Source organism: Barbus barbus (assembly GCF_936440315.1).
Source record: "Barbus barbus genome assembly, chromosome: 1".
Taxonomy (NCBI): domain Eukaryota; kingdom Metazoa; phylum Chordata; class Actinopteri; order Cypriniformes; family Cyprinidae; genus Barbus; species Barbus barbus.
The window spans coordinates 25,174,040-25,192,928 of NC_136729.1; the positions used below are offsets into that span (position 1 = coordinate 25,174,040).

An 18,889-nucleotide genomic window follows, 5' to 3' on the forward strand; every position below is an offset into this window, starting at 1 on the left:
GAATTTGGATAGGAAAAGGTGCACAAGCAACAGGGATGACCGCAAGCTTGAGAATACTGTCAAGCAAAGCTGATTCAAACACTTGGGAGAGCTTCACAAGGAGTGGACTGAAGCTGGAGTCAGTGCATCAAGAGTCACCAGCTCAGACGTCTTCAGGAAAAGGGCTACCAAGCCACTTCTGAACCAGAGACAATGTCAGAAGCATCTTACCTGGGCTGTGGAGAAAAAGAACTGGACTGTTGCTTAGTGGTCCAAAGTCCTCTTTTCAGATTAAAGTAAATTTTGCATTTCATTTGGAAATCAAGGTCCCAAAGTCAGGAGGAAGAGTGGCGAGGCACCGAATCCATGTTGCTTGAAGTCCAGTGTGAAGTTTTCGAAGTCAGTGATAACTTGGGGTGCCGTGACGTCTGCTGGTGTTGGTCCACTGTGTTTTCTGAAGTCCACAGTCTACGCAGCCATCTACCAGGAAATTTTAGAGCACTTCATGCTTCCTTCTGCTGACAAGCTTTATGGAGATGCTGATTTCATTTTCCAGCAGGACTTGGCACCTGCCCACACTGCCAAAGGTACCAAAAGCTGGTTCAATGACCATGGTATTACTGTACTTGATTGGCCAGCAAACTCTCCTGACCTGAACCCCATAGAGAACCTATGGGGTATTGTCAAGAGGAAGATGAGAGACACCAGACCCAACAATGCAGATGACCTGAAGGCCGCTATCACAGCAACCTGGGCCTCCATTACACCTGAGCAGTGCCACAGGCTGATTGCCTCCATGCCACGCCGCATTGATGCAGTAAATCATGCAAAAGGAGGCCCAACCAAGTATTGAGTGCATAGAAATGAACATAATTTTCAGAAGCCTGACATTTCTGTTTAAAATATCCTTTATTTATCGATCTTATGTAATATTCAAATTTTCCGAGACAATGAATTTTGGATTTTCATTATCTGTAAGCATAATCATCAAAATTTCAAGAAATAAAGACTTGAAATATTTCACTTTGTGTAATGAATCTATATAATATATGGGTTTCACTTTCTGAAATGAGTGACAAAAAATATTGACCTTTTTCATGATATTCTAATTTTTTGAGATGTACCTGTAGATGACACCATTGTTTACAATACAACCGGATCACATGCCACGGAGCTGAGGGGTGGGATGTTCAGAAGCGCAGTAGAGGCAGTTTAGCGAATCACTAGTACACACTGGACCAGCTAACCAATCAGAGCCAATCACGTATTTCTTGAGGGAGGGGCTTCATAAAACCAGGAAATAATCGGGGCGTTTATCAGAGAAGGGACAGAGAGGTGTTTAATTAAAGGTAAATTATGTGAAAAATAATGTGTTTTTTAAAAAACTAAGCATGATCACGTTAGACTGCACCCCATAAACACAATCAAGCCTAGAAAAAAAAGTCAACCACCCCTTTAAGTCAACGCCAAATTGGTGTCAAATACTGAAGTCCACCCAATTTTAATTCTCAACCAAAATGCAACAACTATCCAACGGCAACCTGACGTGATGACCTGTGCCTGCTGGGTATAGTTAATATAGTGTAATGTAAAATTATGAAATATAAAGTGTCCATGTGGAATTTTGAAAGTTTTAATAAAAATGGAAAATCAGTTATGCTTATGTATTGTGGTATTGGTGCATGCAATTAAATTGATTAATTCCCTCTTTTGTTCATTTAGTAAAAAACAGTGTGAAAAAACATAACTAGATTGTTACTTTTGAATATTTTAATCAAGCAGGCTTAATCTCATTGGCAGCAGTATAGCTGTTTGGTTGAAATGGTTCCTCTGATTAAAATAGCTTAAATATAATTTCCAGAACAAACAGATACATATTAAGATGTGTTATTAAGACTTGTTTCAGCCACTGTTACAGTGGTTAGATAAATTTGAACTAGCTCAAAGGTTGCATTTATACTTTTGCTTTTGAAAAGCATAAATGAGCATGTGTGTATTTAAAGCAGCTTCTTGTCTCTTCTCATCAGTGTGTACTCCAGTAGGACTGTCACGCATGTTCACAGTGATGGGCCAATTACTAGTCAAACCCACAGTAAGTACTATTACACTCTGTGTGTGTGTGTGTGTGCATTTGTTAAATATCCACTCTCATTCCCCCTCACACCCTGTTCCTCTCTTTCTCTGTCTGTAAAGATTTTAGAGGATCTGGATGAGCAGATTTATTGTATACAGCTGCAGGAAGAGGCCTTGGAGCGTAGACTCAATGGTGAGTGTTTTTGTTTTTATATGATTGGCAAATGCAAGGACTATTGCATATTTGTATTATTTTCTTTATTACCTGAATAACAGTGGATTATTTGCATCTGTAAATTCTAGCAATTATTCTGCTACAAATCTGCCAAATTTCTGGTGATGTTGCAAGAAATGCAGAGTATCCCTTTTATTGGGTGCTTTCTTACTTTTTCGATAAAGCATTAATTCATCACAGTAATAAATGGTAGTGTACAAATAGTTGTGTTTGGTTTATTTTTAGTTTAAAAAAGAAGAAGAAGAGGAATCTAATAGAATTATGTCCCTTTTGAACCACCCTCTCATGTTTTCTCACTTTCTTTAACTCCCTCCCCTAACCCCCCTGTTTTTGAGAAATAATACCCATATGCCCCAGTGTTTCCTACTGGAATTTGTTTGATTTAAATCAGATAAGTAACTAGTGAAACATCATTAAAAGTATACTATAAAGTTTTCTCATACTCATACATCTTCTTTTAGCTGACTTTTATTCCCATACACAAACATCCACACAATGCAGGAAGTGTTCATGTTTAAAGCCAAACTCGACTTTTGCTTCAACTCGAGCACGCAACAGAGTGTACAGATGCCAGTCAACATAGAGCATGTGCTTTTCTATTGAATTCACGGAGGTAAGCTAGATCATCTTAACTGATAGTGCCCAGTTGCTCAAATCCCATGGATGAATTTCAATAGCCTCTCATTTGGTTGTTTGGTTCTGTAGTGTTAGCACCAAAGGCAGATTTGCTTTGAACACCTGATAAAATAATTGTAATCTGTTTTAACGATTTTCGCTTCTTTATGATTGCCGTTTGATGTGAAGCGCATTGGCAATCACTGTGATCAGGTGACAAAAGGCCACTAGGGATGTGGAATGTGATTTTGGCAAAGCTCAAAAACTCTGCGTTACAGGAAGATCTTGCTCAGGCGTTAAGGAGAGAACGATTTTACCTTATCAGGAATTTAGGGAATTTTTATTCTTTTCTTCTTTCACCCCATAAATGCAAAACCTGAGGTGAAGTTGGGGGGAAAAGAGTTCAGGAGGAAACTGTCTACTTTGCTTTACTCTCTTATCTGTGTTCTATCTAATAACAATTATTCAACTGACTGTAACTTCATTTAGATCCTACATGCCTGCACACGCTCTCTTGCAGACCCTTGATATGGGCTAATTCATAAGTGTGTTAGTTATTACATTAATGCACTGCTCTGCATCTCTACTTCATCTCATGTCATCAGTTGAGGCCATTATACAGGATAAAGTATTGAAGTATTACTCTGAATGCATTCATGTAGTTTCATGTGTGTGCATTAAAGCACTTTTTTCTGAACCGTGGCAGAGTCTTGCAACTTTGTGTTTAGGTGCATTTGTCTGAGTGTATGCTTTCATACCAGTCCGGATGCAGGCATTTGTTTGTCCTCTGTTTTGGCACTTGCTATGCTTTTCTCTGTTGCCCAGATGCGCAGTGGCAGGGTGACCTTGCAAAAACTCTCCTCGGTACCGGGTGGCTCTCTGCTTTGCATAATTACCACTGACGTAATGCAGAACTGGCTGAAGTTTCTTTAGAAAACAATGACATCATCTCCTCTTCTTCTGCCAGCATCCCTTGCTACTGAGCATCACCTTTATCACCTTAATTAAAGGGCTGTATGCAAGAATTTATTCAAGAGTTTTCTAATCTTCTTGAAATGGGGACAGCAGCAGTTCTGAAATTATTGGCCGATGCTGATGTTTTTCCCCCAACATTACTTATGTCATCAGGAAGGAGGTTTTTAAGAGAATTTGGGTAGATATTTGTTGATAGTGTCATGAATGCACTGTATAAACAAAACTACAAAAAAACTATATCTGCAAATCTGTAGATATGATAAAATGCAGTAAATGTACCTAATTAATAATAATCATTTTTCTTTAATAACAGTAACTTTTAAGCTTCTGAAAAACAAGTACTTGTAATAATTCTTCGGTTGTTGGTTGGATTTTGTAATGTTGACACGAAAAATTAATGCAAACCTGCAGTCGATTGTGGAGGTAATTACTCTGTATTATGGACACCTTAAAATAAAGTGTTACCTAAAAAACACCTGCATGTAATTACATTCATAATTACACTGTTGACCCATCCCTTACACCTTAACCCACCCTTTAAACCTATCCATAACACCAAACCGGTCCCTAACTTTACCCATATTCCACCGCAAAAGTGTTTTGCAATACAATATGAACATAGTAAGTACATTGTACTTTTTACTGGCAGACTAGATAATTAGAGACCGGTATATAACTTGTTGTTGTTTTTTAAATGAAATGTAGATAAAGTAAAATAATATCTATTTCAATTCATGCCAACTTTAAAGTGTGAAAGCATTGCTATTAATAATCACAGGAAATCAAAAGTTATTCCAGACAACACCTTTGACAAAAAGATCCAGATCCGTTCAGATGTCTTAACTGTTGTTCTTTCTTTCATTTTTCACTCGCATCTTGTTAGCCCCTCAGGGCAGCCCGGAGCCATGTTTGGCAGAACAATCCAGTCCTGATCAGCTAATAGTGACATTTCCTTTTAAATTGTTCTCACAATTTTGGTTGGAGGGTACAGATTTTCCCTAAAAAATCACCGTTACATGATCAGGAACACACCTGCTGTGTTTTTTTTTTCTTTTAATAGATTTCTTTATGAACCTGAACCTCTACCAGACAGGGCGTGGTGCACTCATCATAATAATAATCACGTTTTGATCAAAGTGATTGACTCCTCAGCCTCATGTCGGTGAAAAGATGAAAGATTGTGTTTTTATTGCACGCCAGTAACTGTGTAACACTGAACTAATTGCTGCTGATCTGCCAGTGTGTCCCCCGAGGCTCTGCAAACCAATCCTCTGCTTTGAGGAGCAAACAAACCACTGAAACGGTGAAAAAAAAAATACCAGCATGAAATGGATAAATAAGAGCTAAATGAGACAGAAGTCTGTGGTTTTCCTGGAGAATCCCTCTCTGGTTTTGCCCTCTCACTCTCACCTCCTCACACACACACACACACTCACTCAGTGTTCAGAAGAAACCTCAGTCCCCTCTTCCGTCAGAACCAGTCGCAGCATGCACACTTCTGGCCTAGACTCTGCAGTTAGAGTATACAACTAGTGTTGGGGGTAACACATTCCCAAAGTATACTTCAGTTCTGACGTAAACACTTAGTGTATGCGTGGCATTGTCCATTTGATCCACACTCGCAATCAATGGGCTGCACACATACAGTACATACCTACTGTGCTGTTGACAAAATTTAAGTCATGCCCAGATTTTTCAGTTCAATTCAATTTAAACTTTAAGTAACTCGCTTTTTTTCATATTATTTGAATTTCAACTATGCAACAAGCATTATTTTTCTTTTTAAAATTTTACTCACAAATACCACCAGAAGCCTCTCCTTTCTCTCTTTGCCTTGAGACTCGATCCTGACACACTCAAGTTTATGGCAAAATAATAAAAATAAGACATAAGCTTTTAGGTCTTGGACCAGCATATCAGACATGCACCTGTCAAAGGTGTTAATATTATTGTTCTCAGAGTATGAAGAACATATATAAGCAGTTTGAAAGGTTGCTTGTTCGGCTGAACACATACGCTGAGCTGCTTTAGACAGTGCACTAGTAGCGCTTTAACGGACAAAATCACTCACAATTATGTCAAAATATGCGTTTGGCGAGTTACCTTGTAAACGTAGTCTTAAATGAGTTATAAAGCCTTTAATGACCATAAAGAGTTTGGAGAAAGTAGGGTATGTGATAGATCTGCGTCGTGCATCAGGTTTTAAAGAGACAGCGCTGTTTTTAAAGTAAAACCTGCTGAAGTCTGTCATTGATGTAAATCAAAGAACAAATAAAAGAGAAATCACTCGACTGCTCAAGTTGATTAACTTTTGTAGCTTGAATAAAGATGATTCTGTATAGTTTATGCATATACAATTTATAGTTTATGTGAAGATTGTTTTAAAACCATTTAATATTTCATGCCTATTAAATGTTAAAAATTATGGCTTTCAATTATACTGTAAATGTTGAATGGCTAAAAAATTTAGAGAAAATGCATTTAATAGAGACACCAGTAGCAGTATTGGTATCAATACTTCATTAATAATAGGCTACTTGGTAAATAGATGCCATTAAAAGCATATTTTAAAATATACTATCTTTGCTGTTTCTACATTAATTTGGAGGTTCAATGTGAAATTAATACAATATAAATATGCGATTAATCATTATTAATTACAGAAAAATGTGTGATCAATTATTTTTTTAGTCGATTGAGAGACAGCACTAATGTTAACCTTTTATAGATTTTAGATTTCAATTAAATGTCTAATTTTATAGGTCCCCCCCAAAAAAATATTGGGACGGGGATGGCCCCCTTCAAATTTTCTGTTCGATAATCTTGCCTTCAAATGAAGCTAACCGAATAGCCCTGGTCTAATCTGTTAACATGGGTGTGGGGGAAAAAATACGCACTACATACACACTGCAAATGGAGTTTGTTAAAAAAAAGTAAATCAATAAATGTTTGTTGTTTTTTAGTAAAGTAAAGGAAAAACGTTGTAAATATGTTTAGTCATCGTAGTAGTAATAACTGCCTGTTTTTGCAAAAAGAGTTTATTGGTTTCTTCAAGCTATTTTTGATTGTAAATCTTTATTCTAAGGTGGCCTTGTTACATGTTACATGTTACATGTACTTACTATTGTAATAACAATACATTATGCATAATTACATGCAAGTAACCTTAAGTCAAACCCTAATCCTAACCATATAGTAAGTAATTGATATCATTAATATTACTCAGTACTTAAATGTATAATTAAACTGTAACAACGACACCTTCAAATAAAGTGTATGTTTTTGACAATAAGGAAAAACCTTTAGAGGCAACGCTTACCAAAATGCATCAAACATGTTAATGATTTAATGTAATTAATCCTTAATTACATTATTCATTTTTAATTTAGTTTTAGAATTTTTAGGTCCCACTTTATATTTGGTGGCCTTAACTACTATGTACTTGCATAAAAATAAGTACAATGTACTTACTATGTTCATATTGTATTGCAAAACACTTTTGCGGTGGAATATGGGTAAAGTTAGGGACCAGTTTGGTGTTATGGATAGGTTTAAAGGGTGGGTTAAGGTGTAAGGGATGGGTCAACAGTGTAATTATGAATGTAATTACATGCAGGTGTTTTTTAGGTAACACTTTATTTTAAGGTGTCCATAATACAGAGTAATTACCTAGTTAAGTACTTTGTTGTAGCCGTTGTACTTACATGAAACAAAATGTACAAACTGTACCATGTAACTAAGTTATGGAACAGCCTGTTATTACAGTTTATAATTATGTAGATGTAAATGGCAGCTACTGTTACACACATGTAACAGGCCGAGTCTGTTACACAGCTACTTATGTAACCGAAATATTGTTACATGTGTTGCACACTTTATACAACGGAATTATAAATAGAAGTACACAGACATAAGCTACTTAAAATAATAAAGTGCATCAAGATTGTACTTAAGTGTACTTCATGTGTATCTATACTGTACACCTTATCCAGCTGCACCTTAGTTTGATTTAACCCACCAGTACACAGCTTAAATACATGTAATACCTTTCTAATTACATTACAATTACATAATATTACACAGGCATTAGCTACTTAAAATAAAGTGTATCAAGATTGTACTTAAGTGTACTAGTAGCTGTGTAACAGACTCGCTCTGTTACATATGTGTAACAGTAGCTGCCTATTACATCTATATAATTATAAACTGTAATAACAGGCTGTTCCATAACTTAGTTACATGGTAAGTACATTTTGTTTCATGTAAGAACAACGGCTGCTACTAAGTACTTAATTAGGTAATTACTCTGTATTATGACACCTTAAAATAAAGTGTTACAGTTTTTTAAAATAAAATACAGTGCATGTACACAATAAATGCATTGTATCAACCTTTTTATAATATATTGTTATATAATATTTTTAAAGGACTAATGCAATAGTTTATTTTTCTAAACATTGTTTACCAGTGCTGTTAACCACATTTGACATTGCAGATGTGTGGTGCTCCATGAGATTTTCTTAATTGTTGCAGATGTTGAAAGTTGGAGAATTAGCAAAGCAAAATAGAAGGTTTAATAGAATTGTTCAGATATATAATATGGCTGAACTGTGGTGATAAACCTCCTGCAGGGCATTGAATGCATTGAACGCTTCTCAGGCATTCAGATATTTAACTGTTACCTCCACACTTTGAAAGCTGTTTTTTACTTTCAGTAAATTAATATATTTTTCTTTCTTGACAGATTTTCTGACAAATGGTGTGATTATATTAAGTAGGTACTTGAGTAACAGTTAAGATAACAACGTTCATACCACTGATTTATGTTCACATCCCTGCTGTTTCCTAGTGGTTTGATCTTTTTACAGAAGCTCTTAATAAGCCAAAGTAAACAGAATGATAGTATCTTTCTTTGTTTCAATTCTTTGCTCTCTATCTGTCTTTTTATAAAGCTACTTCTGTCTTTGCCTGTCACTCAGGTACGATGTCAAACTCTTATTTCCATGGAAACTCCCAGCACCATCTCTACAAAGAGCTGGACAACATTCGCAGTCAGAGGAACAAACTCGGTGAGAGATTTTTTTTTTTTAACAACGTTTAATTAAACCAAATTAAACTCTGATTCTGTCAGAGCTGTCAGTTTCAAATATGTGTCGGCTGCAATATCCACTCATAATATTGTTGAATTGCAAAGTGTGTGCATATTTGAATGTGAACAGTCATTTGGACTGAGGCCAAATAGGGTATGGCTGTATCATTTTTGACGTCAACCTGTGTTTTGGGATATTGTAAATGATTCCGGAGAGACGAGCAGTTGGAAGGAGAGGAGGCCACAAAGGCACTTAGGATATTGGAGTGTGATGCAAACTTTATTGTGGCTGTCTCTCCAAGTGCGGTCATTAATTTAGAGGCAGCATGGTGCATATGCAGGGAACCCTGCCAACCTCAGAGCCAGAGCAGAATCAGAGCGAGAGATGTTGAAAAGGAGAGGGTAGAGGACAGAGAGGCACAGGAGTGACAGACACTGGGATCGAGAAAAGATGTTCTAGAATTACTTCATGGGTGTAGCAGGAGAATCCCTAATATTTGTCACTCTTCTGAACTATACTGAAACCTCTGAACTGTGCTCACACAGATGTGGATTTAATTGAGTTAACCCAGAAATAACTGGTAGCTGTTATTTCCACACACTAATAAAATGCAAAGCAATTAATTTACTACAGTAAAGCTATAATTCACTAGTTCTTATTCACTACCATTCAATTTGAGATCAGTAAGATTTTGTAGATGTTTCTGAAAGAAGTCTCTTATGCTCACCAAGGCTGCATTTATTTCATCAAAAATATAGTAAAATTGTGAAATAATTTAAAATTACTGTTTTCTATTTGAATATATTTTAAAATGTTATTTATTCCTGTGATAGCAAAGCTGAATTTTCAGCAGCCATTACTCCAGTCTTCAGTGTCACAAGATCCTTCCGAAATCATTCTAATATGCTGATTTGCCGCTTAACTAATTATCAATGTTAAAAACTTTGATAATTAAAAGAAACTAACTTTTTTTTTTTTTTTTTTTAATTCTCACTTTTTTCCACATCACTTTTTTTCTCACATTTAATGCTTTACTGCTAATTATGTATGTAGGCAAGTATGTTTCTATCCAAATTTTACTGACCTAAACATTAAATCAGAAGTATAGGCCTATGTGTGATGCTTCACAATAAGTTTTATTTTTTTAACATTAGTTAATGCACTTGGTATCATAAACTGACAATGGACAATACTTGTACAGCATTTATTATTCTAGGTAAATGTTCATTTATACATCTACTTTTTATAATTTTAAGCTAATTTTATTTTATGTAATAACTTGGTCATTGCTTGTTCATGAAACTTGTAAAATGTTACACTGATGTAAATAGTGTCTTTATTTGATTGCTTTGCTAGATGAAAGATAATCTTTTCAAAATTGTCCTGAATTAAATAGATTTTTCATCTATAGTTAAGGCCCGTTCACACCAAGAACAATAACTATAAAGATAACTATATTAGCCTCCACACCAGCAGACAATATTTATTCGATGCATGCACACGTCTGCCGTTTTAAATTCGAGCTTGTTATAGTGGGATGGATTCTGATTGGTGTCAATGTTTTTGATCATTCATCAGCTGGAAAAAAAATTTTCTGAAAGTGATTCCTACACAATATCATTTATCTGTGCCTTTATCGTAATAGCTGTGGTGTGGACTCTGCTATTCTTTAATATTGAGAATGATTTTTAGAACTTTATCTTTATCGTTATCTTTATAGTTATTGTCCTTGGTGTGAACAGGCCTTTACTCTTTATCTTGGTGTGAAACTGTTTTTCTGTCAGACACTTGAGAGGAATGGACTAATTAAAGGGATTGGGGGTAATTTGCTCAACGTCAGTTCATGGTAAACATATGCACCGTTAGTCAGAAACTACAATTGTTTCTCTCACCCTCTGTCCTAGAAAGGAGAAAGAAGGCCTCGGCCTGGGAAAAGAACCTCCTTTACCCCATAGTGATGCTGATCTTGCTTGCTGGAACGGTACGTGTTTACTTAGCCTTTGCACCGTTATCACAACGGACCACAAAGCATGTGACTTGATGCAGTTTTTTTTAAGTTGGTTTGACGTTTCTTTCTACGGTTTATAATGCTTTTGTTTGTTTCCATCCGTGCTGCTGGCAGGCGATTTCTGTTCTCCTGGTTGCCCTGAACATTGTGTACTTGCTTGTTGATGAGACGGCTTTGCCAAAGGGTTCAACGGTAAGAAAAATGCAAGTCAACAAACCAGAAAATGTAAACAAATAATCAGCATTTCGTTCACTTGCTCACTGTCTCAATGCCCTGCAAAAAGCACACTTTGCGTCGGGGCACACTGAATACCAGATATGCTCAGGTGTGTGCTGTAAAAGAAAAGACACGTCGAGATGTGTATCATGTCGCTGCTGTTTGATGCTCTTTATCAGAGTTGCTCTCCCATTCGCTCTGCTTGATGTCAATTCAAAGGCACTCACTCATATGTGTGTGAAACTCACAGACCTCTTTCGTCTTAACTGGGTGTTTTGAGTCAAAGCTCTGTAATGAAACCATCATTGCACAATTTTTGACTGTGCGAAGACCGTGTCAGTTTTCTCTTTGACAAGGAAATTACAAGCTTCGGCTGATTGAATATGGGTCCAAGTCAGTTTACCACTGGACAGGTAAATAGTTTAACAGGTCCACAGGAATGGTTACATCATTTCCTGTTTTCTTTTTTTTTCTTTTTTTTTTTAAAGGTGAACATTGTTTTGTTCTCACTCTTTCTTTACCTCCATACAATGATGGTCTTATCTCACTCTACTTCACCACTCCCACCTGCTGTCCCTGCCCCATACCTTTCTTCTTTGTCTTCCCACAACAAAGGAAATTCTACATATCCTTTTGTCTGGCCATGGTTTGATAGTGTTGAGCTGCTCTATAAGAGTGCCCGCTCCCCATTCTAATTATTTTATTAGTGTCGATATTTGCCTTGGCATGACGCTTGACTGAAAATCCCCCAAATTACACTTGTCACAGTTTTCAGAGACGAAGGGCCCTCTTGACAGGCTGCTTAATGGTTTATGCGTTTGATGATCTGGACTGGTGCCATGCTTAAGATCTCATGTAACCACGACAACCCAGCAGAGGTGTCTGCCCGTTTGTTTGATGGTTTTTACGTTGGCTTGGGATGTGGCGGGGGGCAGGCCAGCATTCCGCAACATTCTTAAGAGAGATTGATGCGAGGTAAGGTAACTAGGTTAACGCCAGACCGGCAGATAAGGCAGGGCGTCGTAAATGTGGCTGTGAGGTAAGGAGATCTAATGCAATGGCACTGCTTGCATTAAGCTGTCTGATGCACTGTTGCTAATGACTGCAATAAAAGTCTTGCTGTCACTCCCCATGGATTCAGAATTATTGTCGATGCTAAAAACAGCCTCATTAATGTCCGTTTCTCATCCGAACTCGTATCTCGCGTGTCATACGGAGCAGAAGGAATGATGGAATGAGAAACGAGATGAGAGGGAACGCGAGAGAGATCATATTTCTTTTTGACCTCTGAACCTTTGACGAGAGTCAACAGATGACACTTAACCTGTCAGTAAACATCTTTCTAAAAAAAAAAAAAAGACCCGTCTAATCCACAATTAGTTTTTTGCTGCTTTTTTCCTGTTAATATCCTTCATCAGAGGTAGCTGAGGCACATTAAAACATTCAGTGTAGTTAGGACACACCTGAAGGATGGTACACACACAGATATCCTTAAACTCACTCAATCACAGGTGTTAAGCACCGCCAACAAACACTTGACACAGCTCTGAGCAAAAAAAGGGATTTGAGAGACCTGCGATACATACATACTTACACACACATATATATATATATATATATATATATATATACATATACATATATATATATATATATATATATATATATATATATATACATATACACATATACATATGTATGTATGTATGTATGTATGTATGTATGTATGTATATATATATATATATATATATATATATATGTGTGTGTATATATACATACACACACACACACACACACACACACACACACACACACACACACACACACACACATATATATATATATATATATATATATATATTTGGGTTAAATGGGTTGAGGTATTTATGTTTGATCACATTACCAGTTCTTTTCCCACTGCTACTACAACATCAACTACTGGTAACACTTTAGTATAGGGACCGATTCTCACTATTAACTAGTTGCTTATTAGCATGCCTATTATTAACATATTGGCTGTTTATTATTACTTATAAAGCACATAGTCTATTCTACATGATCATATTCTACATCCCTAATCCTACCTACTACCTGAATTTAACAACTACCTTACTATTAATAAGCAGCAAATTAGGAGTTTACTGAGGCAGAAGTCAAGGTTAATGGTTAGAGAATTGGACCTTAAAATAAAGCGTGAACCAACTACTAGCTAACATTTTTGGATGATTCACTTATATACCAGTTTGAGTGTTTGATATTTTATGAGCAGGTGTTTAGTTGAGCTTCTCTGGTTTTTGAATCGCATGTAAACTTTCTTCAGGCCTGTCATCAATAACATCAAGCAAGACTGACATAAAATCTGGTTCAGATTTGATCTAATCCGGTTAAAAAGATCATCATAAATATTTTTATATGCCCTGTTGATTTTGAATTGGTCTGCTGTCAAATACACATCATTAGAATGAGAGCGGTGATTGATTCTTTTATTTTTTTTGCTTGTCAAGTCCAGACTAAAGTTGTTTTACATTGATAAATTGTCAAATAAATATGGGCTTTTATTGTAATAATTCCAATCCAAACCTTCAGATCACGTCAATGACTTCAAAAGATATTAAAGGCCCGAGAGTGAAAAACTTTGTTTGCCAGCGCATTTGTTTTGGTTTCTTTTTTCTCCCACATTTTTCTCTTCATTTTTTGGCAGCCATTCATGCTATGTAGCCTCTTACTGTAAGAGCACCATTGCATTTTTTTTTTCTTCTTTTTTGTTTGAACACCTGCTCACATATTATGCGTGTGTGAGCGGCGGTGAATTTAAAAAGATTTCTTTCATCTGCTTCCATTCATTACTTCGCCAATTTTACTCTGTCTGTCCTCATTGGTGAGAGGGGAAACTTCGCTAATCTGAGCTTTATATGTTTTATATCTTCATAATAGCGTTCACTCAGAACAGCTCCAAATATTTGTGCCGCTTTTTTCTGCTCTCACTGCCTGAAGCACTGAGGTGTCAACACTGTAGTCTTATTTAGATTACACAGCTTCGGTTGTAACAGGAGCCTGTGCATTGGGCACGTCGCTAAAACACGTCCACTACATGCAGTTACTCCTTATGAGAGCATTGCCTCAGTCCAGAGAGAGAGATACGAAAAATGATCATATTCCGAAAGCCAATTTTATGTGGAGGAAAAAAAAAACAGTTTATGAAAATAACCATTGACAGTAACATTCACTCTTTATTTCTGCAGGAAAGAGATATTAGCAATGCCTCCCTATCCAAATTTGGAGTTGCCCAGGCGGTTATCGAAATCATTCTCATGTTGTATCCTTTGCTGTGTGTGATAATCTAATGCTGCATAAGCTCCAGTCGAGTGTTTGGTCACAGATTGTGTGCGTTTAGTGAAGGGACTCAAATCTGTTTGCTTAGGATTGTTGTGAGTGTGTTTTAGAGGGAAATGTTAGTGAATGGTTTGACAGAAACAACTGTGTTAGTCTTAACTCTTAAACAGTTATCTGATGGTCTCATCTGTGGTTGGCTTCTATAGCCTTCGCATCTTTCAGGAGCTCACACCCAGAAAGGACGACACTACCATGACAACGGTAGGATCTGCAACACTGCTTCAGTTTTAAGGCCTGTTCACTCTAGGTTGGACTAAATGTATAAAACATTGACAATTTGTTGTGGAGTCAAATTGTTTCCTATTCTGAGATGTTGAATACTTGCCATTAATACCTAAATATGTTGTTAAGCATCTAAACAATGAAAAATAAAATATTGCATTATAACATTTTGTACTTAATGTTAAGGAGTTAAAGGATATTCATTGTTTTATTTTACCTTTTTCTTAATCTATTATTTTGCAAAAAAATTGTTCATAGTGCATTCAAAAATTTTTTGCCATCAACTATGGGACCTTTTATCATATATTAAATTTGGAATGGTGGAAATGTTTTTTAGTCTTGTCTTTTCTTGTAGATCATTGGTTGCTGTGTATCCATTCTAGTGCTGAGCTCGGCCTTGCCTGTCATGTCCCGAACACTTGGTAAGGTTCCTCCTAACCTGCATATGTACATACACTCTTGTTCAAAAGTTTAGGATCAGTAAGATTTTTCATGTTTTTTATGCTGAATTTATTTGATCAAAATATAGAAAAAACAGTAATATTGTGAAATTATAATTGCAATTTCTAATATTGGTTTCCTATTTTAATATACTTTAAAATATAATGTATTTCTGTGATGCAGCACTGAATTTTCATCAGCCATTACTCCAGTCTTCAGTGTCACATGATCCTTCAGAAATAATTATAATATGCTGATTTATTATCACTGTTGAAACTGTTGTGCTGCTTAATATATTCTGGAACCTGTGATACATTTTTCTTTGATTCTTTGAGGAATAAAAAGTTAAAAAGAAACAGCATTTATTCAAAATAGAAATGTTTTCTAACAATATAAGTCTTTTACTATCACTTTTTATCCATTTAACTCATCCTTGCTGGATAAAAGTATTAATTTTTCTTTAATCCAAACTTTCTATTCTGAATAAACACTGTTCTTTTGAACTTTTTATTAATGAAAGAATCCTGAAAAAAATATCACAAATCCCAAAAAATATTAAGCAGCACAACTGTTTCCAACATTGATAATAAATCAGCATATTAGAATGATTTCTGAAGAATCATGTGACACTGAACAATGGAGTAATGATGCTGAAAATTAAGCTTTGCTTCACAGGAATATACTTTAAAGTATATTAAAATTGAAAACTGTTATTTTAAATTGCAATAGTATTTCACAAAATTGCATTTTTTTTCAATTGCATTTCATTTTTGATCAAATAGATACAGCCTAGATGAGCATTACAAACATTTTACGGATCCCAAACTTTTGAACAGCAGTGTAAGCATCTCTGTATTTCTTTGGGTTGCCATACACATTGCATTAAACATTTGTTTGTGTTTGGATACTACTGTTTTTATACCATTCTCCAGCTGCATTGATGTATCTAATACAGGCAAACTCATTTCCACTGTTAAGATTTAACAAGTTACATTCCAGCAGGATTTGCCATAGAGATTTTACACAAGAATGGAGCGAGAAAAAGGACAGACGTACAGCAGTCACAATAGCTGCAATAAACAACATGGCAAGCTAAAGACACAGCTGTTCAAATAGTATTGTGTGTATGTGCGAGTGAACTGTACAGTGACTCACTGGGAGCTTCAGAAAAATATCAACATTTCGGCTGTGCTGCACTGAACAGATGAAAGGAGAGGTTGCATGAAGTAGTTTTTATTTGACCAAAGAATTTCACCAACTTTGGTCATGGATTCTCAGACAAATTAAAACACATTTACTACCACATGGACTCACACACATCCCCCGTGTAGAAAGATGAGAGTCCTGCAGAAATACTGTGTGTGTACAAATATGTACAGGTTTGGCTATATCTGAGAGGTCCAAAATATCTTCTCTATTGAAACATGTCCTCACTAATATAGTAAAACACATGTTTGAGTCAGACATCACTAGTTAATATCATGAATAGCTGAATCATGTTTTTGTGGGGGTGATGTTTATGGTTAGGGGTCGAGTTAGGACAAATTATTATCCTTATATAAAACAATGGAGGTCTATAAGATGTCCTCACTAATAATAATGGAACAGGTTTGTGTGTGTGTGTGTGTGTGTGTGTGTGTGTGTGTGTGTGTGTGTGTGCGTGCGCGCATAACAGACTGCAGGAGCCTGTTGAAAATGTGGGAAAGGCAAACTGACTTGTGTGACAGCACAGCACTGACTTTTACACAGACAGTTAACAACTCTCACCCTAACAGTCTCCTTTTTAACGATTGATTTTTCTTTGCTTTCTGAGAAGTAGGTTTCTTTATTTCATTAAACCATTACAAGGGGTCGCCTGAGAAAGAATTAGCTAAATAAGAGATTTGATCAGTGAGAGAGTGCCATTCATCTAAAGTTTTATGCCTTTGTTTTAATTCAATATGGCTGTCAGTGACTAGCTGTTATAGGCATTGTTGTATCTGAAGGACTATAGATGTTAAGATTATATGCAATTCATTTACTTAGAATAATGGTGTAAATTTGACCACAGCCAAAAAATCAGGCATGCAGAAGAGAAACCATTTGACATTAGAATTTTGCTCAGTTTAATTGTGATTCTCTTTACAATTCCTTTTAAACGTTACAGAGTACAGAAACCGGTCATTGCCCTCATCGACTGGTCATGAAGTCTAGAAAAGCTCCTTTAATTAAACTAAATTGTTTAATTTATCCTTCTGCAGTTTTTTCTTCTTTTAGGACTGGCAGAAAAAACTTCAAGAGATTTATCAAGGTGGAAATCCTTGGGAAGAAAAATCCTAAAGTAAAATATAAATAAATAAAAAAGATAAAAAAAAAAAAAAATGATTGGAGTAACTAATGAATACATTTGAGGATTTAGGTTTGCCAGTGTACACTGTTGGTGTTTTGCTATAATTAGTGGATCCTGGACAGACAGTTTTATTTATTTTTTACCTGGCTGGTCAGTCTGAAAACTAAGCACATCTAATTTAGGATGCATTTGTTTGGCCACGGATGAAAACTTGACCCCTTTTTTTACCACTTTCAACAAACTGTATGGTGCTTGAGATTTTGAATGGAAACATTGAAGTTGTTTTAAGTTATCCTCAGGAGTAAGCTTGTTGGACCCAATGTTTTATTTAGAGGTAATGTTATTTAAAGGAGCAACCAAAAAGCATGAGAGGAGGAAAAAAAGAATCATGCCCAATAGGAAAAGCCATGATGCAAAGGGGGAAAAGGAGGCAGATTTCTCCTTTTTGAAGCTAGCTGAACTCTGATTTTACTGTGATTTTAAAAATGCTTAAATTGAAGTCAGTGTTTGAAAAGGATTATTCAAATTTCAGATTTTTATGCTGTACAAAAAACATTTATTTTAAATGTCCGCATGCACCCTATGGCCATGGATCTTTTAGTCATATAAAAATAGCAACTTGTCCGCTTTGTTTCAGAAAGAATGTATTATCTGACGACAATAAACAACCTTCATTCTTACTGAAATATGACAGCAGATGGTACATGTCAGACTTGCTTATCTAGGATGTGGGAAAAGATACTTTATTATGTTGTGTAATCTGATTAAGATGGAGCTGTAGTCCTTGAAGTGTCTTTCAGAATGGCCTTCTTTTTATCGTGTCTTCATCATTAGCCCTCACCAACCATCTCCCCCTTTCTTCCCTCTTTGTTTCTATGTATGCTTGAGACTTTGACAGGGAGTTTAAAATCGCAAATCCTTTTAAGAAACTCTCACCAACTTTACGCTAAAAAATAGTGAATCTGAGAATTGACCATTTTTCTGTCTTACTTTCTGCAGGAATAACAAGGTTTGATCTCCTGGGTGATTTTGGACGGTTTAATTGGCTTGGAAATTTTTACATCGTACTTTCGTACAATCTCCTGTTTGCTGTGGTAACCACATTGTGTCTGGTCCGAAAATTCACATCTGCTGTGCGAGAGGAACTCCTCAAAGCCCTTGGTAATGTATTCTGCCCAATTCCATTCTATTAGCACTTATATCTTAGTTTAATCTCCAAATTTCATTCTGGTCTACTATCTCGTTCTGTACTTTTTTCTCCTTTTTTTTCTTTTATCGCTTTTTATGCTCATGTCTCTGTGTCTATATATTC

At 36.0% G+C, this 18,889-nt stretch overlaps 1 protein-coding gene across 1 annotated transcript in view; it reads left to right on the forward strand.

The window, feature by feature from the left end:
* The window catches only part of LOC306876294 (limb region 1 protein homolog), a 37,517-nt gene that overhangs the window by 14,667 nt on the left and 3,961 nt on the right, over positions 1-18,889 (forward strand). Inside the window, exons 8-16 of the mRNA XM_079427362.1 lie at positions 2,007-2,071; positions 2,173-2,245; positions 8,857-8,946; positions 10,872-10,948; positions 11,090-11,167; positions 14,435-14,508; positions 14,696-14,786; positions 15,163-15,229; positions 18,577-18,738. Of these exons, the coding sequence (XP_079283488.1) occupies positions 2,007-2,071; positions 2,173-2,245; positions 8,857-8,946; positions 10,872-10,948; positions 11,090-11,167; positions 14,435-14,508; positions 14,696-14,786; positions 15,163-15,229; positions 18,577-18,738 (777 nt within the window). The remainder of the gene's footprint in view (positions 1-2,006; positions 2,072-2,172; positions 2,246-8,856; positions 8,947-10,871; positions 10,949-11,089; positions 11,168-14,434; positions 14,509-14,695; positions 14,787-15,162; positions 15,230-18,576; positions 18,739-18,889) is intronic.